Below are 24,543 nucleotides of genomic sequence, written 5' to 3' on the forward strand. Positions count from 1 at the left end.
GTAGAATCAAATACTACTACATAATGCATACTTGAATAAAGACTGGATAGAATCGTCCCCCCCAGCCTTGCGATGGAGATGGGTTGTTTTCCCAGAGTCCAATACTTTGCCGTAGTGATGACGGAGGTCGAGAGGGCAAGTCACAACGCCTGGAGCAGCAAGTTACGTGCTTCAGGACGGATCACCAGAAGCCATTATCATCCAGAACTGTGTCTAATGAGAGCGTGTAATGATTTTACCAATCTATCTGGGATATACGCCTCCATGTCCTTCCCTTGAAAGGATGATGTACTCGCTCGCCGATGGCCCGCCCGCCAGGCCACGAAAACAACAAAAATTAGACATGAAGCCCCCTGAGCCCCCTTTCCATGCAATCCATTTTCGCCCCTTACTCCCGCCTGATCAATTGATTGCTTGATTGATTGGTGCTGTTAGTCCGCCAAAACACGCCTTCGAATTCCTAGCAAGTGGAGGTCATGAACTAATGTGGGTATAGAGGTTGTTGAAGGCGTCTCTCCGCTGCAACCTTGCGGACCACGTGATGGGAAAAAGAGCAAGATGGGTCTGAACCCAGAGATGAGTAAGAGCTTTAAGAAAGGTGGAATGCTCCCTGGCCCTCCTTGGTGGCTGTGGAGAGGCGCTTTTGCAGGATCTTGACGTCAGTGTAGTCTGGCAGCTTGAGGTAGTTGGCGCAGGTCATGACGCTGGGGAGATAGTCGTCTGAAGTGTACGGAGCCTCGGCCGGCTTGCAGACGACAGTGAACATTGGTGTCAGACTCTTGAATCCTGCGCGAATGTTAGAATCCTTCTAGAACCTCTGGGCTCGCTGGTAATGCTTACCCCCAATAGGAAGCTTGGGGCTTCCGGTAGTGAATTGCAGGAAATCCCGTCGCTGGACCGGCGTCATCTCACTCATGGTTTGCAACAAATTCCTGACGCTCTTGCTGTCCATGTTGAAGCCGTGGTCTGCCTTGATCGAGTCCATAAGAGCTGTGATCGCTGTCAGTTCTGAGTTCCTATATATTTGGGCAGCTTGAGCTTACTTGTAAGTGACCAATCCTCCTCAGTGCGGCCGAAAAGAGTGCACAGTTCGTCAGGGGTGAATGCCCTTAGCGCATTGTATGGGAAAACCTGCGAGAACCCCGTACGGAAAGCATCGACCTGACGGCGGACTCCGCTGCCCAGCGTCATGTCTATCACTCGGTCGAGGTAGTTGTCCACGTTGTCGATTGTCAGCATGATTTGCGAGCCATTGGGCACCAGGTCAATCTCTGGGTAGCCTGGGAGTGTGAAATCAAGTGACAGGTCTTCGATCCGCACCCCATTGTCGACGGTGATGTTCTGGATGTCATTGACCTTTTGTGTGGCGTCCCGGTTGGGATCCTCGACTATTGTCTTCTTGGCAAGTGCAAACTTCTTGACCAGGACCAAAGACCTGGCAAGAATGGGATCCACAAGCTTCATGGCCCCAAGAGAGGGTTTGATGCCCGAGGTCTCATCACCAATGCGGAAGAAGATCGGGTTGAAGTTGATATCGATGATCCGAGAGTCAATCATTGACCGAGCCGTGAACTTGCCCAGTGTCCTGAAAAGCTGCAGGATGCGCTCGCCATTGGGCGTGGACAAGTCATCCTCGCCCAGTGGCCTCGGGAATAAACCAGTTGGACCAGAGACATACTCATCGGACTCATTCTGATCCGCATCTCTCCAAAGCCTGAGCTTCTTCATGGCGAATTCTTTCGAGACCGTAGAGTAGAACTCCAAGGTTGGACCCAGACCAGTACCGACTTCCTCAAAGTATTCCACCTCGAGGATACTCTGCGAGCTTCCGTACAGATCCATAACCTTCAAAGCTGACTCGAGGATCTTGGCCCGCGAGATTCGCACCTTCTGTCGCTGCAAACGACCAAGGAATGGGCGGTCATCGCGATTGCGTCTCAACTCTTCCTGGGACTGAGCGTTTTGCCAGCGGTTCATGGATCGAGCATAACCAAACGAAGTCGACTGGAGGAACAAATGGCGAGTTTCGAAAGGGAAGAGGAAAGGATACAGCCGCGCTAGGTCTTCACTCCAGCTTGGGAGGCAGTTACTGGCAACAATCAGGGGCTCTTCTAGCTGTCGGTTGAGCTTTGAAGTGAGTTTGGTGTTGACGAATTGCGACAAGGGTTCCATATTCAATTTGAGAGTAGCCTTGTTTTCGACAAGCACGTCATCAATATTCGCATTGAGGTTGTGCAGAATCTTCAGCAATCGGAGGATGGACGAAGTGTTGGGGTGCTTGGCTAACGATGCTGGGCTGTTTCCTTCGCCATTTTCACTCTCCTCAGCAGAGGCCGAACCAAAAGACAGCCTCTCCGCCGACGGAGGCCCGGGAACACGTCGGATCTTGATCTCGTGAGTCAGGACCCAAACATTCCGGCTCGAATAGTCGTTGGAGTCAATTGCCGGCTTTTGAACTGCTCGGTATACTGTCGTGTCGTTGGTCAAGACCTTGCCTTGGTGGCTGAATTCCAAATGCCAATCCTGCGGAACAGACTGAATCGCAGCCGCGTAAGACATTGAACGAGAAGGAGATGAAGGCGAGGGAGAGTTCAATAAAGCATTGGCAAGGAGACTTGAACGCTGAGCAAGGTTGTTGCTGCTGCTGCTTCCCTGCGATGGAGTGGGTACGCGGGTTCCATCTTCTTTCCTTGCGGTTATCTTGCCGCCAGCTGCAACCTCGAGGTTCACAGCAGACGGATCAGGAGTCGGAGCGTCACCCATGTCTTCATCGAGATCGCCAACAATTGTATCCAGAGCGCTGCGGTCAGGTGTGTCCTCATCTTCGGTGATGTGCTTTTCGTCAGCACACTCGAGCGCATCTTCGAGGTCGTCTTCGTCAGCAGGTGGCCCCCTGCTTGGCTGCGGTGAGTCTGTTGGCGCTGTGCTGCGTCGACTGGACCTACGCAGTATGACTTTTGCACCTGATGCTGAGGACGCAGGATCCGGTGTGGCCGGGGTCTCAGCTGTTGGGGCCGCCCTGGAGCCTTTTGACTTTCGTGATGATCGAGATCCGGAAGCTGTTGGTGGAGCAGGTGGAGGAGGAGGCGGGGGTGTTGCACCACCAATTGGCGGTGGCAGGCGGGAAGGAAGGCGAGCGGACCCAGAAGGTGAGCCAGCGCCAAAAGGAAATGCTCCTCCTGTCATCGCGGCCAAGGCTCTCGTGAGGCTTTCACGATTGCCCCGCGGTGGCCGCGGGCGGTCAGATAGACTGATGCGAGGACGCAGGTAGTCCTCCAAGGACTTGAATGTTGCGATGGCATGTATGGACACCATGATGTTGCGGTACACCTTGGGAATGTCGGAATCATCGTCGGCGGTGAGTTTGAGGCGAATCTGTTTGGCGAGCATCGATGCTGGACTGCTACGATGGCTGTCACCGTGTGCAGCACTGGACACAGTAAGGACCTCGAAGTGCTCTGATCGACTCAGCAGGTCTTGCAGCTTGTGGACCATCATGCTGAAGGGCGTGGCAGGCGAGTCAGCTGTCGCCGTCTTGGGCTTCGACTTGACGGTGTACCCCATGAAAACCTCGATGAACGCTGCTTGAGCAGCCATTGCGAGATCCTCGTCAGGGTTGCTGAAGACCTGTTCCAAAACTCGAACAACGCCGGAAGCAAGCAGCTCTGCACTTGTTGCGCTCTCAAATAAATCAGAATCGAAATAGGTTGCTAACTTTTCGAACAACCTCTTTCCATTCTCACCAGCGATACTGCCTGAGGAGGTCGGGCGAAGATAGAAAGCTTCAATCTCAGTCGCCAATTCCGTCAGGTCTGTCAATATCTTTGTAGCCCTCTTCTTCATTGTCTTGGCGTTCTTCTCCGCTTCATGGGTCTCCAGGAACTCCTTCGCGTCCTTGTGGATTTTCGACCGCAACAGTTGAGTGCCTGTGAATGGGGGCGGCCGTGGGGGTCCGTCGATTGACATAGTAGATCCTCCGGAGCTATCAGGAGACCCAGACATCACTTGAGCTCGACCTTCATTCTCATGCTCCTCGTCTTCGTCATCTTCGTGTTCCTCGTCGTGTTCCTCGTCAGATGAATGATGCGATGGCTCATCATCCTCGTCGTCTTCATCATCGTGCTCATCAGCAGCATCGTCGTCGTCATCGTCAGATGAATCGTTGTGCGAAGACTGATCCTCAGAAGCCACAGATGAACGCCTTTGCAAGTCTTGAGATTCGATGACTGCCTTCGCGTCAGCCTCCGTCTCCTCAGCTACCTTGGCTATTTCTGCGATGACCCCCTCCCTGTAGAGCTGATACTGGTAGATGTTTCCGAGTCGTGTCATGAGGAGCTCCGTGGCTTGTAGTGCTGCTGTCACTAGGGTGAGGTCGTCTTTCTGGGAAAGGATCGATGCGAGGAAGGACGCATATGGCACTGGCGCCAAAGCTTCTGTGAGAATGGCCTCGTCCAGGTTGTACAGCATCTTAAGCTGGGCCAACAAAACCTTTTGCCTCACACTGAGATTTACCGTGCTGGAGAAGGCATCCGTCAGAGTCGGGAATAAAATCAGCGCAAAGCGCCGAACTTCTGTCTTGCAGCCTTCCAACAGCTGGATGCGCTTTTCGTCCGAGGTCCTGCGTCTTGACGTTGAGGATGACCCAGTGTTCGCTTCAGGTGGGGCCACCTCATTGAGGCCGCCCTTGGTGGGATCAGCAGCGCCGGCCGGTAGTTTGGGGAGGAGCTCGCAAATGACGTTGAGAGCCTCAAGAATCTGTTCCCGTGGTCGATGAATTAGGGCTTGCATGATAAGCACACTGTCGAGTTTCGAGGCGATATCGTCTGTCCCATTAGGAGGTGACACACCCGTCAAGACCTGATAGAGCGTCTCGACCACGTTCATCTTCATTAGCTCCACCGACAGCCTAGGGCTTGCTCGCGCCGTCGATGCCAAAACTCGCAAAAATTGAGTGTGGATATTAGGCGATATTAAATTGGTGCTGCCGGGCAGCAGCAGCCGCAGAATAGAGGACAGAAGGTCCTCCGTCACCAAAGCTTCCAACTTGTTGGGGTTATGCCGCCAGGTGTCCACGATGCGAGAAACGCAGATGGATGCTTGCTCCACCACTCGCTGGTCGCTATTCTTGAGTACGTCGCGGAGGATCTTCATGGCATCTTTGACGACATCGAAGTAGTCATGAGGCAGGTTACGACAACAGTTTGCAGCGGTCGTCACAGCAGTTCGCTGCGTGCTCATTGCGAAAAAGTCGAGGTATTCAAGACAGGCCGCGAGACCACCCTCCTTGACGATGGCTGAGGGGTACTCAACCGATATCTTCTCCAAGGTGCTCAGGGCCTGCTCGGCCAGATCTATGAACTGAATGTCCCTGAGCTTCTCGCAAAGAACTGGCACGGCGCCGGCGTACACAACGTTAGTAACGCTGGAAGGCAGAGCCTCCATGAGGTTTGCCAGGCAACGACAGGCGAGAAGCATGATCTCGGGGTTAGCCTCCATGAAATCGTCCGGCTTCATCAGCGCAACCAGTTCTCGAACGAAGGAATCCGCCGAGAAATGTCCCTGCAGGTTGTCCTCGTTGGATACCAGGAGGAGTTCAGACAGCTCGTTCAGCGCAATGAGGTGCAAACTGGGGTCATCTTTTTGCCGAAGATTGGCCAGTATCTCCCTAAGACGAGACCCCATGCCAGACATCATTCCTGTGAGGAGAGCGAGGCTGGAGTGAAGACCGCCCGGGGGGCCGCCAAATCCTCCAAAGACATCGTCGTCGTCGTGTTCATCGTATCGTTGATCCTCATCATCGTGCTCCTCGCTGTCTTCGTCGAAGTTGTCCTCGTGCGGTGGAGGTGGTGGTGGGGCAGACGTCTTCTCGCTCTCGTCAGTGCCAGTCATGTGAGTGTCTTCATCGACATTGCTCGTCTTCTTCCGCGACCGTCGGTTCGAAGCTGAGGATCCAGCAGTTGCTTGAAGGACATCTGTGTTAGCTAGCACAGACATTTGGCCGTGTCCGCGATTTGCAAAACTTACCTGGTGCATTCTTCTTGCTCCGACTAGACTTTCGACTCGACGAGGCAGACTGCGCGTTTTCCGAAGGAGGTATGGACGGACCTGCGGCAGATCTTGAGGTTGTCAGCAGGTGAGGATCAAATGTGGGCAAGCTGGAGTCTTCGTACTCTGGACTCGACATAGTCGGAGCTTGTTTTCCCTTCCTCTTCCTAAGAGAGTATGCGGGTTGGGAGGGCTGTGCTGGAGGTGCGGCTGGCTGGGGAGGCTGCTGATCGGGAACCTTCGCTCGCTTGGAACGCCTAGTCGAGGGAGTCGGTTCAGGTGTAGCTTCTAGATCGGCGGTGGCCTTACGTTTCCGCGGTTCGGATCGTCGAGGCGCGGGAGGAGGAGGGGCAGGTTCGGTCGGGGACCCAGCAGCAGAAGCGCCAGCAGATCGGGACGGGTCTGCCTGCCTTGCTGCTTGGCGAGCTGACGAGCGAGTGGCAGGCCTATTAGACGAAGACATGAGTAAAGAGTTGACCAGAGACCATGGTTTGATGCAGTTGTGGAGATGTCAAGACTCGTTGGACGGGTGGCCAGGCTGTGAGGCGCAACGAGGACTTGCGGTGGGTTGGGATGCTAGAAAGAGAGTGTGTGTAGGTGACAGGATTCTTGCAGTGTTTGACGTTGCCGTCTGCTTTGTGGGAAAGGGGAAGCCTGAACACGATTGACTGCGCAGACAGCAGATGCCTAAGACTGATTTCTTGGTGGTGCTGTGTTGTTGTTGCGTGAAGTTAAAAGTGCTTGGGGCGAAGTGGTGTGGGTGTACGGATGTAGGTGCTGGTGCAGGTGCAAGTGCTGTGCTGAGCTGGTAGCGTCTGGCCGGTTTGGTGGAGCTTCCAGATTTGGGCCCAGGTTGACGGCAGATTTGGGAGACGGCGGGTAGGCCAGTCTAGTAGTGCGCCCGTGGTAAATCAATCGGGGTGTTTTCTTGGTGATCTGGGGGAAAGAGGGAGCGATGAAGGTTCAGGATCCCCGAGGTTGCAAACCTCTCAACCTGTCAGGCTGCAGGAACGGCAAGACCAGGTCCGCTAAAGGCGGGGAGGTACAGATGACTGATGGCTGTGGATGGAGAGAGCAGGGGAGGCGGGATGAGATAGGATGTTGATAGAGGAGAGGCAACTGCTGTCTAAAAAATGTGAAGGAACGAGCAAAGCACTTTGGGAACTCTTGGGAAGTCAGGACGGGCAGATCCAGCCTCTCACACGACACACAGTGATGCTCTGCGATGCAAAGGCAAGCAAGTGCCAGTTTACACTTGATATCCAGACTGGACTGAATCTGGGAGAGGAAGCGGCAGGAAAGCACGAGCAGCCTGCAATGTGGCTACCCTACTAGCTGCCTGCCCACCTGCCCGCCTGATGGGGTGATACACGGATGTATATAGGAAGGTCTGTATATTGTATGGAAGGGGTCGAGTCTGGTAGTATATATGTGATGTTGTGATAAGGGACGGGATGGACTTGTGTGTGTGTGTGATGTATATGCACGTACGCCTGTATATACCTTGTTGTCTTTGACGAAGAGTAACGGGACCGGGTGTTGATCGCGCCTGATGCAATTAGGGGAGCGCCTGCTCTCGTCGCCGTCGCTGTCGTTGCCGGGTGTGCGTTTGCTCTCGCTCGTGGGCTTGGATTCGGGCTCGGGTTCAAATTCGAGGTCGAGGTCGTCGGCGGCGGGATGTCCGTCGCAACAGAGGGGGAGATGGGAGGGAAGGAGGTCGAGGTCGCGGTAGAGGCCGACGAGGCAGGTTCTGTACTTCTGGACGAGCGCGAGTTCCAGCTTGCCGTGCTTCGTTCTGCCATGGATTACGCCGCCATTGGGATTGGCGACAACAGTTTACAGTACAGTGTTGTAACGTTGGGGTTTAATCGGTGAGGGGCGGGCCCTGGCAGGCTTTGTTCATCGATCCTGACAAGTTCTAGAAGGTCGCAGGCTGAGACCGTGACACTGTGCGAGTGTGTATATGTGTGTGTGGGTTGACAGAGCCGGTCGGGATGAGGGGGGGCTCGCCGTTGGTGTCGTGTTGGTGGTGGTGTTCGTCGTCGTCGCCGCCGGGGTCGGGTCGTCGCAGAGCCGTCGTCGGGGATCCGGGTGGTGATGAGGTCGAGGTTGACTTAGTTTACTAGATAGACAGATCACGGGGAGGAACAGACAACGGCCGTCTTGGGCTTGTCATGTCATGTCAGGCTGGGCCTAGTGGATGATACAAGCACAGGCACAAGCAGTCCTCAGGGCCGCCCCAGCCCCAGCACCTCATCCAGGCCTAATCATGTCTCTTGAATGGCCAGCCGGCGCCTAAATTGCCCCATGAGCCCGGCAGATCGTTTCGACCCCCTCCAGTCATCAGGCGAGTGGGAGGCCGGGGGCGCTGTTGAGGTAAGCAGACCAGGGAGTCGCTGGACCCCTGATCCCACACCGTGACATTCCATCGCTCCCGTCCGCCTCAGGATAATCAGATAGCGAAGCTTGTCGAGATTCGACAGACACTGGAAAACCTAGAGTAGAACTGCTCGTCCCGTCCAAGGTCAGGACCATTGTCTCTTGTGGAATTATCTGAATCTTTTCCCCGATATGTGCGTGCGCCACTGCAGCTTTCATCGCACTGTCTTCTCCGGTGTTGGTTCCAGTCTTCTCTCACGCACCGCCACGTATCTATGATGATGACGGCATTGGAGGTATCAATGGTGGAGCCGCGGGACCCTTGCATGTAAACAATTGGTTCCGGGTGATGGATCTCAATCAACAACGAACAACTGATTGCAATATTATTCTCGCTACTGTCGCAGACGGGCTCAGCGGCTGAATATACAACCAAGGACTCGTCTGGCTTCTCGTCAAGAATAGGATTTGGACACGGCACAGTCGATTTCTTTCGTGTCAGTTTCGAAAAGAAGGGGTTTTGGTGCTCATGCCACAAATCCGAGATCGGATCCAAGAGGGATCCATTTCCACTCTTAGTCCAGTCTGCATATTCCATCATTCTAGCCTTCGCTATGGCTTCATTGCTTGTTGAGCAGAGGTGACATCTTCAGCGAAATTCCTTTTCATAACCAATTGGTAACCCCTGATAGGAATCATCATTCTATCATGTCTTCAGTCAAAGCTCCATCCTGCCAAGGGTCAGGTGGCTCGGCTTGTGTCGGGTTTACACTGCGCTCATCCTCGGGCTGAGGGGTTGAGCCGCAGGTAGTCTACCTACGATGGCAGTCAAGTGAAGTGCCCTTCCTTCATGGATTTGAATTCTACTGAAGAATTCCTCTTAAACTTGAGTTACAGCCTCAAGATTGCCTTTCATACAAGTCAAGTCTCGATCCAGGCGCAATTGTTCCATCGCAATGAAGCTGCGGGTCCTCAACCTCGCCCCGGCCATCCGTGGTGCTCGCTCTGGCCCTCTGGCAAGGGGCAGCATTCCTACCTCTCTTAACGCCTCGACACGACGATCTGCTGCCTCGCTCTCGCAACGGCCAGACTCGAAATATGTCCAATTCCCCGGCGCAGTCAAGTCCGCATTCACAACCACCCTCAAATTCGAGCAGCCCTCCTCCCACGATGCCATGCCCACCTACCGCGCCGTCGACCAGGGCGGGAACGTCGTCGACCCGTCCTTCAAGCCAGACCTTGCCGACGAAGAGGTGATCAAGCTGTACAAGGATATGCTGCTTATTTCAATCATGGACATTATCATGTTCGACTCCCAGCGGCAGGGCCGCATCAGCTTTTATATGGTATCATCTGGTGAGGAGGCTGTCTGTGTGGGATCCGCATCCGCGTTGACCAAGGAGGATGTAATATTCTGCCAATACCGGGAGCAGGGCGTCTTTGCGCAGAGGGGATTCACCCCCAAGGACTTCATGAACCAGTTGTTTGCCAACAGGCTGGATCCTAGAAAGGGGCGGAACATGCCAGTTCACTATGGGAGCAAGGAGCTGAATATTGTACGTAAAATCTACACTCACCACTCCTTGTTACATGCGTTTGCCTCCAGTCTGTATTGCCCCGAGATCAAATTAACACGATATTCTTACGTAGCACACCATCTCGTCGCCATTAGGAACACAAATACCCCACGCATCAGGAGCCGCGTACGCCTTGAAAATGCAACGCCTGCAAAACCCTGCCATCCCACCACGCGTGGTCGCAGTCTATTTTGGCGAGGGTGCCGCGTCCGAGGGTGACTTCCACGCGGCTCTCAACATTGCCGCGACACGTTCCTGTCCTGTGGTCTTCATCTGCCGGAACAATGGCTACTCAATATCCACACCTGTGCTGGAACAGTATCGTGGAGATGGCATCGCCAGCCGTGGAGTAGGTTACGGTATCGAGACCATTCGAGTAGACGGCAACGACATCTGGGCCATCCGCGAGGCCACCAAAAAGGCCAGGGAGATGGCTCTTCAGGACGGCGGAAAGCCTGTGCTCATCGAAGCCTTGACCTACAGAGTAGGGCATCACAGCACGTCGGACGACTCGTTCGCGTATAGAGCACGTGTAGAGGTTGAAGACTGGAAGAGAAGGGACAATCCAATCTCGAGGCTGCGGAAGTGGATGGAGGCCAAGGGGATTTGGGACGAGCACAAGGAGAAGGAGGCGCGGGACAGCACGAGGAGGGAGCTGCTGAAGGCGTTTCAGGAGGCAGAGAAGGAGAAGAAGCCGCCGATACGGGCGATGTTTGAGGATGTGTACGAGAAATTGACACCGGATCTGAAGAATCAGATGCGTGAGCTGAAGGAGCATCTCGACAAATATCCAGACGAATACGACGTGGGGGAGTTTGAAGGAGGTAAAGATACATTAAAGCCATAGATAGAAGGAGCCATCCGAAATCAATGATTGCAATTGGCCTTCTTCGCAGTGAGGAGAGTAGGACAGTGCTTACCTAGATACATACCTAGGTGGGTAATTAGGTAGCTATTGACTGCCTGTGGGACTGGTTATCGCTTTAGACGGCCTTGGGGAACAACACAAACGCCCCAGCCTTTGGGCGCCAGCATCATACAAGACCGTCAAAATCACCACGTCGTCCTCAGCAACGCGATTTTCAACATAGGATTTTGAAGCAAACTCCATTGAATACTGCTCCATACCGTCAACTATGCCTGACAACAACTTAGCCGTCATCCTCACCCTCTTCCTGATCTTCCTCGTGATTGGCATCGGCGCATACTTTGGGCGCAAGTGGATCAAGGCCTTCACTCTTGCCATGGTCCAGGCCAAGCAGGCCGAAGGTGGCAACGCGGTCTAAGGTGCGTAGGTGACACAATTCTCAATCATTTCCCACGCCTTGGGTTTCTCGACTCGGTGCCGATTCGGCGTGGAGCTCCCAAGACACGCGACGCGATGACGTGCATGAGAAGCTCCACCGCTGGCAAGGCTGAGCTCGGCAAGCAACCCGAGCGGACGATGAGCTAGCACAGCCACCCTCGAGTCCGAAAATCTTCCTCAGCCTTGGACATCGGCTAACCTCTCTCACTACACCCTCACACAGCTACCTCACTGTTGTTGTTGTTCGAGGCAGCCAAACTCTCCATAATGGCTGCTCCCAGACCCGTCCTGGGTCTCGGTGCTACTACTGTACGATCATGTTTGCGAAATCTGCGTTCCGGCTCTGCCATAATATCACGATCATCACGACCCTTCTCCACGACTCCTCCCGCCAGAGACGCAACTCCCAATGATACATCCAATCGTCCAACCCATTTCGGGTTTGAGACGGTCACCGAGGCAGAGAAGAGAGAGCGCGTGGCTGGAGTGTTCAGCAGCGTCGCAGAGACGTACGACCGCATGAATGACCTGATGTCCGTCGGCTGGCATCGCGTATGGAAGTTCGTCAATCCCTCAGAGGGCTAAGCTGCCTCGCTGAGTCCTCGTCGCCACCTCTTAGAGGTAGAAATACTGACAATCTTCTGACAGAGATCACTATGTCTCCTCCCTCAACCCAGGCTTCTCCTCCGACCCAGCCCACCCCCCAGCACAACACATCCTCGACATAGCCGGCGGCACGGGCGACATCGCCTTCCGGCACCTGCACCACGCCCACACGGTGAACCGCAACCCGAACGTGCGCGTGACCATCTCCGACATCAACCCGAACATGCTGGCGGTGGGCAAGCAGCGGTCGCAGTCGCTGCCGGCGAGCCAGCAGGCGGCGCTGTCGTTCCTGGAGGCGAACGCGGAGGACCTGCGGGCGGCGGGCGTGCCCGACAACAGCGTCGACCTGTACACGGTGGCGTTCGGCATCCGCAACTTCAGCAACATCCCCGCGGCGCTGCGCGAGGCGCACCGCGTGCTCAAGCCCGGCGGCATCCTCGCCGTGCTGGAGTTCAGCAAGGCCGACCGCTGGACGCCCCTCTTCAGCGCCGCCTACAAGCGCTGGAGCTTCGGCGCCATCCCCCTCATCGGCCAGCTCGTCGCCGGCGACAGGGACTCGTACCAGTACCTCGTCGAGAGCATCGAGCGCTTCCCCTCCCAGGACGAGTTCCGCGACCTGATCCTCGACGCTGGCTTTGTGGTCGGCGGGGAGGGGTACGAGAACCTGACCGGCGGTGTGGCGGCTATACATCGGGGCATGAAGCCAAAGGATTGATGGGCTTCGTGGAACTCAGCCGCTTCTCTGCGCTTTCAGGGCTAATTGTCTGGCCTCAATCAGTGCTGCGCTAGCGAAATAGACCAACGTCGGCGTCTGTATGATGCCAGATATGTTTTGTACATTACATTTCACGATGGACGACGAATTGCATTGCGTAAGGGGCTCTCGTACGGAGATTTTCATAAAATAGAGAAGAACTGTAAAACATGCCACTCGTCACCAAGGTACTCCAGTTAGACCGAAGACAGACTTCAGTAGAAGTCCTTCCCAAATTGGGGGGGGGGGGGGGGTGGAGCACCCATGTTTCGTCACATGCCTGGGCGGACTGTCTTTGGGTGCGCGTTGCCTGATCTCCTCGTCTGTGACATGTTTCTCAATAGACACATTTGCTTACACGCCTCGTGTAAATTTTAACAATGTTCGAATGTCGCCAACTCGAAGGCCGCAGGAGAACTTTCCTGGAGCCGAGGTGCCCGGCCACCCACAAGAAAGACATACAATGCCACCGCCACGATGAAAACACGACTGGATCAAGGAAGAATTGCATTTACACGGTGTATCTATAGAACAAGTCAATTCCTCTCCCCTTTCAGTACAATCTTCCCTCCCACCCCTCAGCCACCACCCGTCAGAGTCTATCCGACCACACAGCATCAAACCAAACAAGGCCAACAAGCCCACACCAAGATACTCAAGACCCACACTGGCGAACGGACAAGTACAACAAATCACACACACACATACACAGCAAGACGGTACATCAGGCCAAGGCAGGAGACATCCCATGAAATCTCAAGTGCTTTCCTTTCTTTTTCCTCCTATGCCGACCACCAAGCCCCCCGTCCATCTATGACTCCAAGAAAAGATCCCTTGACAAATACCTAGGGTATGTTTACAGGCGGCGGAAAGACGAGTCCCAGAGCAGGCAGAGCGACAGAAGCACAGACAGATAGCCAGACTTGAATCATCAAATCACGAAAAACAGACCGAACAAGAGGACAGACAAAAAACGACCCCGAACAAAGTACAGAGTAGAAAAAAAAAATTAGAACGTCGTGCCTTTTTCTCTTTCCTATGTCTGTCTGACCCTCTCCCTCTCTCTTTTGGAATGTCAAAGGTCAACAACAACCTAAACCTAACCTATGGAATGGGATCTGCTAGCAGCCATGTGGCGTGGTGTGTCAAAATGTTTTCTTCAAGTCCAAGGTCGCAAATAATGTGACAGTGTGGTAGCAAAGGTAGTAAGGCAGGGGTTTGCAAAAATTAGTCCCTCTGCCGTTCATTCCTTCGGTAGAAGCAGCCAGCCCGACGCCCTTTTTTTTGGGCTCCGGGCCCCCATGCAACGCCTCAACAACGCAGCCGTAGTCTCTTAGCTCGAGACTCCTCTGTCTGGGAGCAGTCCTACGACTCGGCAGGCGTAGCAGCCGCAGGCGCAGGTGAACCGTTGCCGCCACCTTCTCCCTTCAGTCCGCCTCTACCCCTGCCTCCACGGCCACCGCGGTCGCCCCGTCCTCCACGTCCACCACGACCACCGCGACGGCCCGCTCCTCCTTCACTATCGGAAGCTGTACCGCCGGCGCCGCTGCTCTGGTATCCGCTCCGTGGCCCGCCCGTGCTAGAAGCGCCCCGGCTGCTGCCCCAGGTGCCTGCTCCACGGTTCGTAAAGTTCCGGGCTGCCCCGGTCTCGCGCCGCTCAAAAAGCTTGATGAGGGGCTTTGATCGATCTTCCTGTGATCGCGTCTTGTACTCGTCGGCCAGTCGCTCCAAGGCTCCATCGCGGTCCTCGGTTGTCTTGAACTGGACGACCCGGTTCATCTGGCCCCATTTGGTCACCTCAGAGATCTTGGCCTGGTCTTCCTCTGCGAACAGCTTGCGCAGCTCATCGTCTGAGGTTGCGTTCATAACAAATAGGCCGATAATCTCATCCCTCTTTGGTGCGGGCGATGGTGCAGACTCGGGAGCGTGGCCGTTTGCACCTGCAGGCTTCTCGTTCTCCTTGCTAGGAAGCACGTCAGGTGCAGGCGTCGCGGGTTTCGCTTGGGCAGGAACAGGAGAAGGCTTGACTTGAGGTTGCGAGGGCTGTCTCTGAGGCACGGGTGCGGGTGCTTGGGCGGCTGGTGCGGAAGGTGGTGCAGCGCCGACGACAGATGGGGCAGCCGAAGGCACGGTAGGTTGTTGCTTTGCTCCACGGTGACTAAAGTTGAAGCCTTGAGCCTTCATCTCCGTTCCAATGCGGCCGTCGTGCACCTCTAGTACGAGCCAACCGAAAGCAGCATCCGCAAGGTTGAAGTTCCACATATTCTTGAACGCGCTCTCATCCACCTGACCCAAAGTGGCAGGACCTCCAGCGTTTCCGAATGGGTTGCCGCCAGCAGCCTGGGTTGGCATCTTCTCAACCACTCCGAGTGCGTTCTTCAGCAGGTTCTGTTGCGCCTCATTCGCCTGGATGGCAGGCTCGACCTCATTCTTGACAGTCTCCCAGACATCGTTGAAGGAGGCCTTGCTAGCTGCCAGCTTCCCGCGGTAGTGATCCAAAGTGGGGTTGACGCTGAATTCGTTGTACGAACTGCCATACCGAAAGTGCAAACCAGCAGATATGGAGAAATCTGCCTTCAAAGTAACCGACAACTGGTTCAGGATACCCTCGCGTGCGGGTGAAGCGTGCGTGACAAAAATGCGCGTCTCGGTGGGATCGTAGACTCTGTTGGCCGTGTCGACCAGCTCGCCCATCTGCAGTAGCGTTGTCCACATAGTACCCTGGCCGCCTGCGATGGTCGTCCTACCCTCTCCGTTGTCGAACAGCTTGTGCATAACAACAGCTCCACCAAGACCGAGCAGCCGCAGCTTGACGCCGCCAACCTCAAGCAACATGGACTGGGCCTCGTCTATGATGTGCAGGTTCTTGACTTTGTACTCCCTAGATCGGAACTTCTCCAGGACCCGGACATCCTCACATGCACCCCAGACGGTGTAGACGGGAACCTCCAGCTCGAAAGTCGCGTTGCCTCCGTTCTGCGGCGTAATGAAGAGGGGAAGCTCAGAGAGCGGCAGCTCGTTTGCCGGGAATCGTGCCTTGACGGAGCCGGGACCGCCCTGGGCGATGGCCTTCTTCACGGGTTCAGAGATGAGAGGAGAATATTGGGCAACATGCTTGAGAGTCCTGTCCAATGTCAATTTCAGCAATGCGCCACGCGCGGAAAGGTTGCGACTCTTGTATATTGCACTCACTTCTCAGCAATGCGCTCCAACGAGGAATCATCGTAGAAACCGAAGTCGCCAGTGTGGACGATGTAGTCGGCACCTGCCTTCTTCGCGAGGTCGTTCAGGGATCGCAGGTTACCTGTCGAGGTTTTGGTGAGCTTGAATGCGATGAACCAGGGAGGGAGGGCAGGCGATCAGGCTTACCTCGAACATCGGCGACGCAGAGGACTCGAATGGGACCAGACTGGAGGACGCGGCCCTGGTTGGGCAGCAGGGGAGTAGCACCGGGAGCTGGAACGGTCTGAGGAGTGCTGCCGGGTGCACCGTTGGCGAGGCCGTAGCCACCGGGGTTGTTGTAGGGGTGGCGGGGAGGTTGCTGGACAGGTTGTGAGCTGTTGGCTGAGGGAAGGGGTTTTCGCCATGCACCAGGGGGGATAGCTGGGGGAGCAGCCGAAGGCATCTTGACCTCGCAACAAGGGGGATAGATAAACAGGTCAGGGCAGGAGTAAACAGAAGAGGATGGTCGAGCAAGCTCAAGATGGAGGTGGGGTTGGGTTGGAAACGCAGGGGAGATGTGTGGATGGGCAAGGTCCAAAACAATTGCAAGAAGCAAGGCAAGGCAAGGCGAGACGAGGATAGATGATGGTATGTATGGTATGTATGGTATGGGGGTCGTGTGCAGAATCGCGACAGGCAAACAAATCAGAATTGTAGTTGCAGGGGCGAGCTCACGTTGGCCATTCTAGAGTGACAGGTAGACGGCAGGGAGGAAGGTTGGGATGGGGTTGAGGACGTGAAGCGGACGAGTGCTGCTGTGGATGGAGCTGCGGTCGATGCAGAGGTGGCGGTCGTTGTCGAGCTTGGACGGGTGGGCCGTGGACCGTAGACCGTGGCGTGGGACCTTTGAGCGTGCTGAACTGAGCTGTGCGGTGCGAACCGTTGGCTTTGAGTCGGAGCTGTGTGCTCAGGTGCTGTGGTGTCGACGTTCGTGGGTCCAGATGTCGCGACGACAGGTGCTGGGGGAGGAGGAAAAGTGTGGGACCGGCGGGCAGCAGAAGCAGACACAGACGCAGACACAGACACAGAGGCTGAGGCTGAGGCTGCGATGCGATCGATGCTGTGCTGGTTTCTATCGTCAAGTCGTCCGTCAATCGACAATCGATAGTCGACAGTCGGCAATGAAGTAAAAGGGAGTACAGGGGGGTATCAAAAGAAAACGTCAGAAGATGGGCGTTTGATACAAATCTGCGCGACGAGGTGCGGCAGCGACGGTCAAACTTGGGAGGTGAGGTTTTGGTTTCTCGTCTTTTTTGCCTAGACACGGGCACGGCACAGCACACCACAGCACCCAGGTCCAGGTCCAGGTGCAGATCCCAGCGTGCCCAGGTCGCGACAGCCAGTCACCGTCCGGCAACGATACCGTATCGTACCGTCTGCAGAACTGCCTGTTGTTGCTGTTAGCGTCTAGCGTCCACTGGAGAGCTCCTGCTCCTTCTGAACCTTCCACCTGCCAGCGAAGCAACAACTCTTGCCTGTTGCGGCTTAGCGCCAGATGGTTCTTTTCCTTCCCCCCTGCCCACCTGTCCCTTCCTGCTTCTCTGTAGTTGGGGTAGGAGGCTACACTGGCTCGAGACGGGTACTTGATATGGTAGATACAGATAATGTCTATGTGTGTGAGTCTGCCCGTGCGAACTTGACTGAACCTCGAGCTGGTCGAGTTATATTTACATATACAATTTTCAACGGCTCCACCATAACCTCACCAGTCAATGAAATAATCCAGCCCATCCGTCAGCGCCACAGCGCCCACAGACGCGTGGTCACTCCCCTCATACACCTTCAGCTCAGCATCCCTGAGCCTCTCACTCGAGCCCAACTTCTCCATCAGCTCAGCACACTCCTCCCCCATATGCAACAGCCCAAAGCTCCGCAGCAGCGCGACCCTCGCCTCAAACTCCTCCTGCGTCTCCGTCCGCCGCCGCACAGCATCCTGCTCCAGGCTGCCGTACGCAAGCCTGAACGCAGGGCCGTCCCCCGGCGGCGCAGGCGCCTCGTCGAGCCAGCCCGTGTGGTTGAGCATGTAGTGCTCATTCCAGTACAGCGCCGGGCTGGCCGCGAGGAACGTGTCGACCAGGTCCGGCCGCCGCAGCAGCGCGTACACGACAAACAGCCCGCCGAACGAGTGCCCGTAGAGCGCCTCGCGGCCGAACTGCACGCCGCTGCCGGTGGGGGGGAACGCCTGCTCCCGCACGAACGGCCGCAGCGCCCCCTCGATGAACGCGATGAAGTCGTCGGCGCCCTCCCGCACCCCGGGCACGGCGGGCGGCTCCTCGCCCGGCGTCACGGGCTGGAAGTCGATGCTGCGCTGCGCCCCGTAGACGCTGTCCGTCACCGGGTAGCCGATGCTCACCACGATGTAGTCCGGCTGGCCCGTCTCCACCGCGTCGCGCCGCCGCCACGCTTCTGTTGCTGTCATGCCCAGGGCGTTGCCGTCTAGGACGTACCTGCGGTGCATGGTGAGCATGTCAGCAAAGGTAAGGTTCTATATATCACTGTAGTAGTCTCCCGGATCACGCGTACATTGTGAGTGCTGTCTTGTTCTCCACCTCGCGCGACGCCGGCCAGTCCAGCGGCCACGAGAGCGAGATTTGGTACTGCAGGTCCGACCCGTTCGTGACATTCCAGTAGGCCACGTTGGGCAGCACCGTCTGGGGAAACGCTTCGACGATGGGGGTGAACGACCACGTGCTGTTGGTGAGCGCCATCGTGATGCTATCTTCTGCCTATACTTCTTGAGAGACTGAGAGGTACGAGCCCACTGAATATCAAGCCAGTAGGTCGATGGGTTGTTTGCGATTTTGCGTGCTTATGTAGTCTACTTCACCCCAGAACATATCCAACACCCTCCCCCACGCGTCAGAAAGCTCGGCAGCGTTTGCCCATCATTTAGGCTGCCCCTGGTATAGTATTTTGCCGCACGGCGTGAAGGGTTGGCGGCCCATAAGCAGCTCTAGATCAGTCGACTTAACGTCAGCCGCAGCCCAGGCCTCATTGAATCCAGATAGTCGTTAGTCAACCAAATATCAAGCACACCAGCTGCAGCCATGCTACCAGGAGAGAGGAGAGAAGCCTTTCCCAGCGTGGAAGTTTGGCCCCGGGGTCCAGTCCGACCCGACCATTCCTATAGGCGGCAGGTCCACGAAGGATCGCAGTTGTCCGGAGCTATCAAATGTTGCGCCAAGCTTGGGTAACCGTACTGGGAGCGTAGAGCGGGTGGGTCCGGTCTTATAAGCAGGCGTGGGCAGGTATTCCAGCTGGGGGGTCTATATAGCCTTAGTGGGAGCGCAGCTCGATGGGGCAAATTGCGCCCACATAGACTTCATCGTGCAACAATTCGTCAGCTCTTCGACGCCTCTCGCGTCTCATAGCACAGGCACATTCATTATACACGCAAAGCGATGGCAATCTTAGAGCTCGGGCCCAGCTGACCCCTGGGTACGTTCTTAGAGCAACGCGCAGAACATGAATTCCACGTAGAACCGGATCAATGCCGGCGGATGACGCTGCTCGCCTCATTCTTATGTACTGCTTGATATGACTGCTCCTACTCTCGCAAGGCCTGCGTTTATGCATGTATATGAGGTGGTATACAGATCTCAAGAAGGAAAATAAAGGAACATCTAGGGTGTTGAAAATGAAGAAGCGCGGCCTCCCAGTTTCCATCCCAGCAGCCAACCAAGCCAGTCACGCGCGTCCCACAAACTCCTTGCTCATGCAGATATTATTTTTTATATGGCAGTATTTGTTTTTTTCCCACCCGTTTTCCCGTCGCTTGAAAGCAACATCTTCGCTTCGAACACAGATGGCGCACAGGACATTCTCGCGAGTTGCGCCCAATGCAGCAGTGGTATATGCGTACATGCGTAGGCCGCTAACCAGATCACCACATGTCGTTGTCGTCCTGGCGCCGTTGCGGGTCGTGTCCATCGTAATACTGCTGCTGCCCATAAGCATCGTGCCCATACCCATAACCACCATTCTGGTCCTGGCCATCATAGCCTTGGCCCCGACCCTGATCGTACTCGTACGGGTCGTGGTTTTCATCGACGTAATCGTTCTCTGAGTCTCCATACTGGTTGGAAGACTGCGGTGAGTTAGCGGATGTTCCTTCTTGTCTGTGGAGTCCTCAAATGTGCGCTAGGTGCCTACCCTATGGTACTCAAAGTTGTATTGGTCGATGCTGTTCTGGGCCGATTGCTGCGACATCTGCTGCTCCAGGTACGCCTGCTGCTGCGCCTCCTCCTCCTTGCGTCGCCTCTCCTCCTCCTGGCGCTTTTGCTGCGGCGACGCAGGCACTTGGATCTGAGGGTGCATAGCCTGGATCTTGGCCAGATAAGAATACATGAAGTTGCTGAGCAGGACCTGGGAGAGTAGATTTCGCTTGGGGTTAGCAAGTTTGATGTGCGCCATGCGGTAGATAGCTCGCTCCTCGAGTATGGGAAATCGCGTGTAGGGGTAGTCAACGTCGGGCTTAAGCACTCTTGGGGGTGGTTCGGGTGAAAGTGCGCGCTGCTGGTGCTTTTTGCTGGGAGCGTCCTTGTCAGACTTCTTCTTGCCTCCAAAGATGGATCCAAAGAATCCATCCTTGTCCTTCCTTCCGTCGGATGACTTGCGGCTGCTTTCCTTCTTGCGCTCTTCTTGGAGTTTGTTGTCAATGGTATCCCGGTCCAGGAGCAGACTTTCTCGGCCCTTGGTGACCACGTTCTCGATCGAGCTTTGAAGAACATCCAGTCGAGCATTTTCGTGTGGCTTCTCGGCTGCTTTGGCCTTGGACTTCTTCGCCTGTTCCTCCCGTTCCTTTTCTTTCTCCTTTCTCTGCTTATCTTCGCTCTTGAACCATTTCCAGCCCTTACTTGACTTGGTCGATTCGCTATCGCTGTCCTTATTCTTCTTCTTTTCAGAATCGGTAAAGGTCGGTATGAAAGTGAGATTGTCAGTCCGGGTTCCACTAGCTCCGGGAATCGCAGAAGGATGGTTTGCAATATCGTTCATCGTCTGGGTAGGCCCGGGTACGTTGTCAAGAGAGATAGGCGCCTTCGCCTGCCGGCCGGGTGGTGCTTGTCTGTTGGCACGACTCGTCTGAGGCTCTCCAACCCTATCCTGAGGATGATACTGTTGTGGTGACGGTGGCTGCTCCTGAGAAAGTTGGGCCTTGTGTTGCGAAGAGGATCTCTCGGGGAACTGGCTTGACAATTCTGGCTGCTCCGCCGGGGGCGGAGTCTCGACTATCTCTGGCACCTCTGACGGGTCGGAAAAGCTTCGGCCATGAGCTTGACGCGAGTCGTCGTCGAAAGGTTGCTCTGTCGGGGGTTCGATCGGCGACGCTGCTTCCCGTGTAAAACCTTGCTGTCTCTTGACAGATCTTTGGGGTCTTGAGAAATTCTCTGCCCTCGGAGGCTCGGACTGCACTCTCGAGAGGCCATGGCCAGGGGGTGCATCGGCTTTGGGCATCGGCGGCAAAGCTTCGTCCTGGCTGTCTGCCTGTCTGTGGGCTATGCGTTTTGAGAAAGGAGCACGATCACTGCGCATACTGCCGCTTTTCCGATACTGTGTCCGGGTCGAGCGCCGCAATCCCATCCCCGGCGCAACCGGTAAGATGGGCATGTCACCGGGTCCGGTGCCCTCGGCTGCGTCTTGTGCCAGTTTCTGCACAGCTGCCGCAGGGTCGCTGACCAGCTCGTCGAGGCTCAGCTCTGGTGTAGCATAGCGGTCGGTTGATCTTTGCCGTACCAGCCTTTCAGAACCATCCACATAACCCTCGCCTCCACGGCCGCCAGAATTATCAATCTGCCTGGACAGCTTGGACTTAGTCCGCCTCAAGCCGGACGAGTTACTCCGTTGCAAGCCATCTCCTCCTGCCAGCATCGATTCACCAGATCTTCTTTTCATGGAGTTAACTCTCCTCTCCAAGAAATTCTTGAACTGGTCTGGCGCCAGCTCGGGGTGTACATTGGCTGGAACCCAAAGCAGCCTTGAGGGATCGGCCTCGTCATCGTCACCAGAGGGTGCTATTGCAGGGATGGGAACTATGCCTTGGAATGGCATGAGGTCGGGGTCACTTGAGTGTCCAACATCCATAGACATGCGGCGCAACGCCTGCAGGTTGCTGAGCTCCTGGGCGATGTCGTTGGGATTATCGATGTTGGTCATGGGCATGGAAGACTCTGCGGCCTGCATGTCCCGTAGAGATGGCGTCGGCGACATGGGACCCATGGAACCACCCGGCGACGTGGGCCCGTTCTCGTGCGGTGGACTTCGTTGTTGTATAGGCATTTTGAGCTGAGACAGGGTTGGTGTTGGGCCTCCATCGTGGGAACCCCCGTGCGTGTTGTCCGAGATCGATCGTTGGAGTGGCTGTCTCGAGTCCTGGGCATCGCCCGGATTCTTGGCGGCACCCGGCAGCTGCTCGTCTCCATACCCAAGGAAGCTCAGCGGGCGACTCTTGCGGTGATCCCGGGTCTCGACGTCGGAGTCATCGTCGGAGCCGTATAGGGTGCCTATCGCCTCGGTAACGTGATGGCTCGGGTCAGATATCGAAAGCGTATTGGCATGGCCACGTCGCTGTGCAAAGCTGGCGCCAACTTCGCGGGGCCTAGATGAGGTCTGTGGAAGTGAACAACATGTGTCAGTCAGCTGTGCTCATGTGACGGTGTCTGTGGGCGTCTCGTCCGAACAGCCACAAAGTTTCCGCAGACTTGTCTCTTCGATCCTACCATGGCGGGACTTTGGGACCGTCTCGTGAGGCATAATGGCGTCCTCCCCGCGGGATGCAATGCAGACTCAATTCTGGGTGATACGCACCATCATCTGGGGTCGAGGAGAGGCCTCGATCAGGCCCGTTCGTTAGGCAGCAGATCCCAGATCCTACCCGGTGCTCGTGTGGTTTGCTGTGTGTTGGGTTGAGGTGGGCAGTATGGGCTGAGGGAGAGAATGTCGCAAAAGGCTCGTTGGCTGGTGGCGACTTCTCAAAGAGGAAAGCGGACGTGTCGGTCAGAGGTGTCCAGGTCGAGGTCGAGGTCGAGGTCGAAGGTGAGCCAGCCGGCACGAACACGAACGGGCACGAGCAGGGCAGCAAGACAGGACGGGGCAGAACACAGCAGTGCCGTCTGATTGAAGCGATAGGATAGGGTACGATTCAGGAGAAGAACAATTGAGTGGACCTGACCGGGCTGTCGGCGTGTCTCGTCGCATCGGAATCGGGCTCTAGTGGAGGGGCGTAATGGACGATTTAAGCGGTAGGGGCTTGGGCTTGGGTTTAGAGTGGACCAGGGGTCTTCCTTCAACCACCTGTGCGGCCTCGAGGGGCGCGCGAGCCAGCGGGACGGGAACAAGGCGAGGCGGGCTTGTTGTTGCTGCTGCTGGTGGAGAAGCTGGTGCGTCTGCGTCTGCGTCTGATTCTGATGCTGGTTGCTGGTGCTGGTGCTGGTTGCTGGTGCTATGCTGATGCTGATGCTTGTGTGGCTTGAATGAGCTCGCGTCTGGAGATCAGAGACGGCAGTTTCAGACTCGTGTTCTGAAGGAGGAGGAGACGGAGTCGCAGTCGTGGTCGAGATCTTAGTCGTGGTAATGGTAGTGGCTCTCGGTAAGTGTCATGGCCGTCACTTTGTTGTGGATTGATCTCTCGGCCCCATTTGATCTGGAAGCCTGTTCTCTTATTCCATCCGCCTTTCTTCAGTTCTGAAAGGGGGGTAGGGGCCAGGGGGGGTCATCACCCGCCTTCCTGCTGGGCCTACTGGCTGGACTCGCTGGGCTGGGCAGCACCCACCCACACGGTAGGCCCAGATAGGCGCTGCCTGGTACCCAGACCCAGGTACCCCCTGGAGGCCCCCCAGACCGTTCTGCTGGTCTGAGGGCGCCAGAAACGGTGCACTTGCCAGACTTGCACCTCAGGTAACGTTGGACCGCCTGCATTAGCGCCCTGGGGGATTATCACGTGCGGTCCCTTAACGCCGTCCCGATCAATGATGAGCGATTTTGATTGAATGATTCCTTTGCAATCTAGAGAAGCCCCGAACCCCTCTCCTAGAAGCTGGTTCCGGATCTTGGCTTTGTGCCGACGGCAGCCACCTGCACACACACACACACACACAGAGGGTGGAGGGAGGAGGGAGCAGCCACTTCATTTGATCTGCGCTGGCGCAGCCCAACAGCTGGTTGACAGGTTGCGAGCCGCTATTGTAGCGCTGTCAAGATGCATAGTGGGCAGTACAGCACAGCATCTAATGCGTATGCATTTGCATGGCATCACTTGAGCCTCTGACAGGACCCTGGCCGTGCCAAGATTGCATCGGCCCCGTCTCCGAAATTCAAACATCAAAGCGGCCTGGGACCAGCATTCGGCTCCGCGTGGCTGTGTCGTCCTGTATTTGAGTGACGTATTAGTTCACAAATATCCTCGCGAACGAAACGGTTGGGTTCGAAGCCTAGTTAACGCCTCGTCATTTAAATTATTCCAGGTACCCAATTTTGAAGTCCAAAGAAGTGAAAAGCTCTCTTCGAGACCTCACCTATGCCGGCGTACGCTAGAAACCATGATTGAGACCTAAGGTCAAGCCTCAGATGTCATTTTATCAAAAGATGCATTGATTGCAGTCAGCGTTCTCCATTGCCTGTAAACCTATAGGTAGTTTCCAGTGAGTAAGTGGAGTGAG

General features: G+C 55.7%; 8 protein-coding genes across 8 annotated transcripts; 3 read left to right on the forward strand and 5 right to left on the reverse strand.

The window, feature by feature from the left end:
* Positions 1 to 589: 589 nt before the first annotated feature.
* J7T55_013873 (uncharacterized protein) lies at positions 590 to 6,508 on the reverse strand (the record flags this gene model as incomplete). Its single annotated transcript, XM_053140789.1, has 4 exons — positions 590 to 786; positions 841 to 990; positions 1,044 to 5,960; positions 6,025 to 6,508. 4 exons carry the CDS (start codon positions 6,506 to 6,508, stop codon positions 590 to 592), a joined length of 5,748 nt encoding a protein of 1,915 aa, XP_052996210.1.
* A 991-nt stretch (positions 6,509 to 7,499) lies between these two features.
* J7T55_013874 (uncharacterized protein) lies at positions 7,500 to 8,549 on the forward strand (the record flags this gene model as incomplete). Its single annotated transcript, XM_053140790.1, has 4 exons — positions 7,500 to 7,507; positions 7,608 to 7,916; positions 8,334 to 8,421; positions 8,493 to 8,549. 4 exons carry the CDS (start codon positions 7,500 to 7,502, stop codon positions 8,547 to 8,549), a joined length of 462 nt encoding a protein of 153 aa, XP_052996211.1.
* An 831-nt stretch (positions 8,550 to 9,380) lies between these two features.
* J7T55_013875 (2-oxoisovalerate dehydrogenase alpha mitochondrial precursor) lies at positions 9,381 to 11,287 on the forward strand (the record flags this gene model as incomplete). The annotated part of the gene is made up of 3 exons (XM_053140791.1): positions 9,381 to 9,980; positions 10,075 to 10,825; positions 11,157 to 11,287. The coding sequence occupies 3 exons, from the start codon at positions 9,381 to 9,383 to the stop codon at positions 11,285 to 11,287; spliced, it is 1,482 nt and encodes a 493-aa protein (XP_052996212.1).
* A 287-nt stretch (positions 11,288 to 11,574) lies between these two features.
* Positions 11,575 to 12,628, forward strand: J7T55_013876 (ubiquinone biosynthesis methyltransferase coq5; the record flags this gene model as incomplete). Its single annotated transcript, XM_053140792.1, has 2 exons — positions 11,575 to 11,867; positions 11,956 to 12,628. The coding sequence occupies 2 exons, from the start codon at positions 11,575 to 11,577 to the stop codon at positions 12,626 to 12,628; spliced, it is 966 nt and encodes a 321-aa protein (XP_052996213.1).
* Positions 12,629 to 14,032: 1,404 nt separating this feature from the next.
* J7T55_013877 (ser/Thr protein phosphatase family protein) lies at positions 14,033 to 16,292 on the reverse strand (the record flags this gene model as incomplete). The annotated part of the gene is made up of 3 exons (XM_053140793.1): positions 14,033 to 15,791; positions 15,860 to 15,971; positions 16,037 to 16,292. The coding sequence occupies 3 exons, from the start codon at positions 16,290 to 16,292 to the stop codon at positions 14,033 to 14,035; spliced, it is 2,127 nt and encodes a 708-aa protein (XP_052996214.1).
* A 282-nt stretch (positions 16,293 to 16,574) lies between these two features.
* J7T55_013878 (uncharacterized protein) lies at positions 16,575 to 18,597 on the reverse strand (the record flags this gene model as incomplete). Its single annotated transcript, XM_053140794.1, has 4 exons — positions 16,575 to 16,788; positions 17,263 to 17,277; positions 17,596 to 18,336; positions 18,413 to 18,597. The coding sequence occupies 4 exons, from the start codon at positions 18,595 to 18,597 to the stop codon at positions 16,575 to 16,577; spliced, it is 1,155 nt and encodes a 384-aa protein (XP_052996215.1).
* Positions 18,598 to 19,772: 1,175 nt separating this feature from the next.
* Positions 19,773 to 22,608, reverse strand: J7T55_013879 (telomere silencing protein; the record flags this gene model as incomplete). The annotated part of the gene is made up of 3 exons (XM_053140795.1): positions 19,773 to 19,976; positions 20,042 to 22,495; positions 22,606 to 22,608. 3 exons carry the CDS (start codon positions 22,606 to 22,608, stop codon positions 19,773 to 19,775), a joined length of 2,661 nt encoding a protein of 886 aa, XP_052996216.1.
* Positions 22,609 to 22,857: 249 nt separating this feature from the next.
* J7T55_013880 (uncharacterized protein) lies at positions 22,858 to 23,803 on the reverse strand (the record flags this gene model as incomplete). The annotated part of the gene is made up of 2 exons (XM_053140796.1): positions 22,858 to 23,470; positions 23,658 to 23,803. 2 exons carry the CDS (start codon positions 23,801 to 23,803, stop codon positions 22,858 to 22,860), a joined length of 759 nt encoding a protein of 252 aa, XP_052996217.1.
* Positions 23,804 to 24,543: the final 740 nt, after the last annotated feature.

The sequence above is a fragment of the Diaporthe amygdali genome (assembly GCF_026229845.1).
Source record: "Diaporthe amygdali strain CAA958 chromosome Unknown NODE_7_length_1459731_cov_64_868725, whole genome shotgun sequence".
Classification (NCBI taxonomy): domain Eukaryota; kingdom Fungi; phylum Ascomycota; class Sordariomycetes; order Diaporthales; family Diaporthaceae; genus Diaporthe; species Diaporthe amygdali.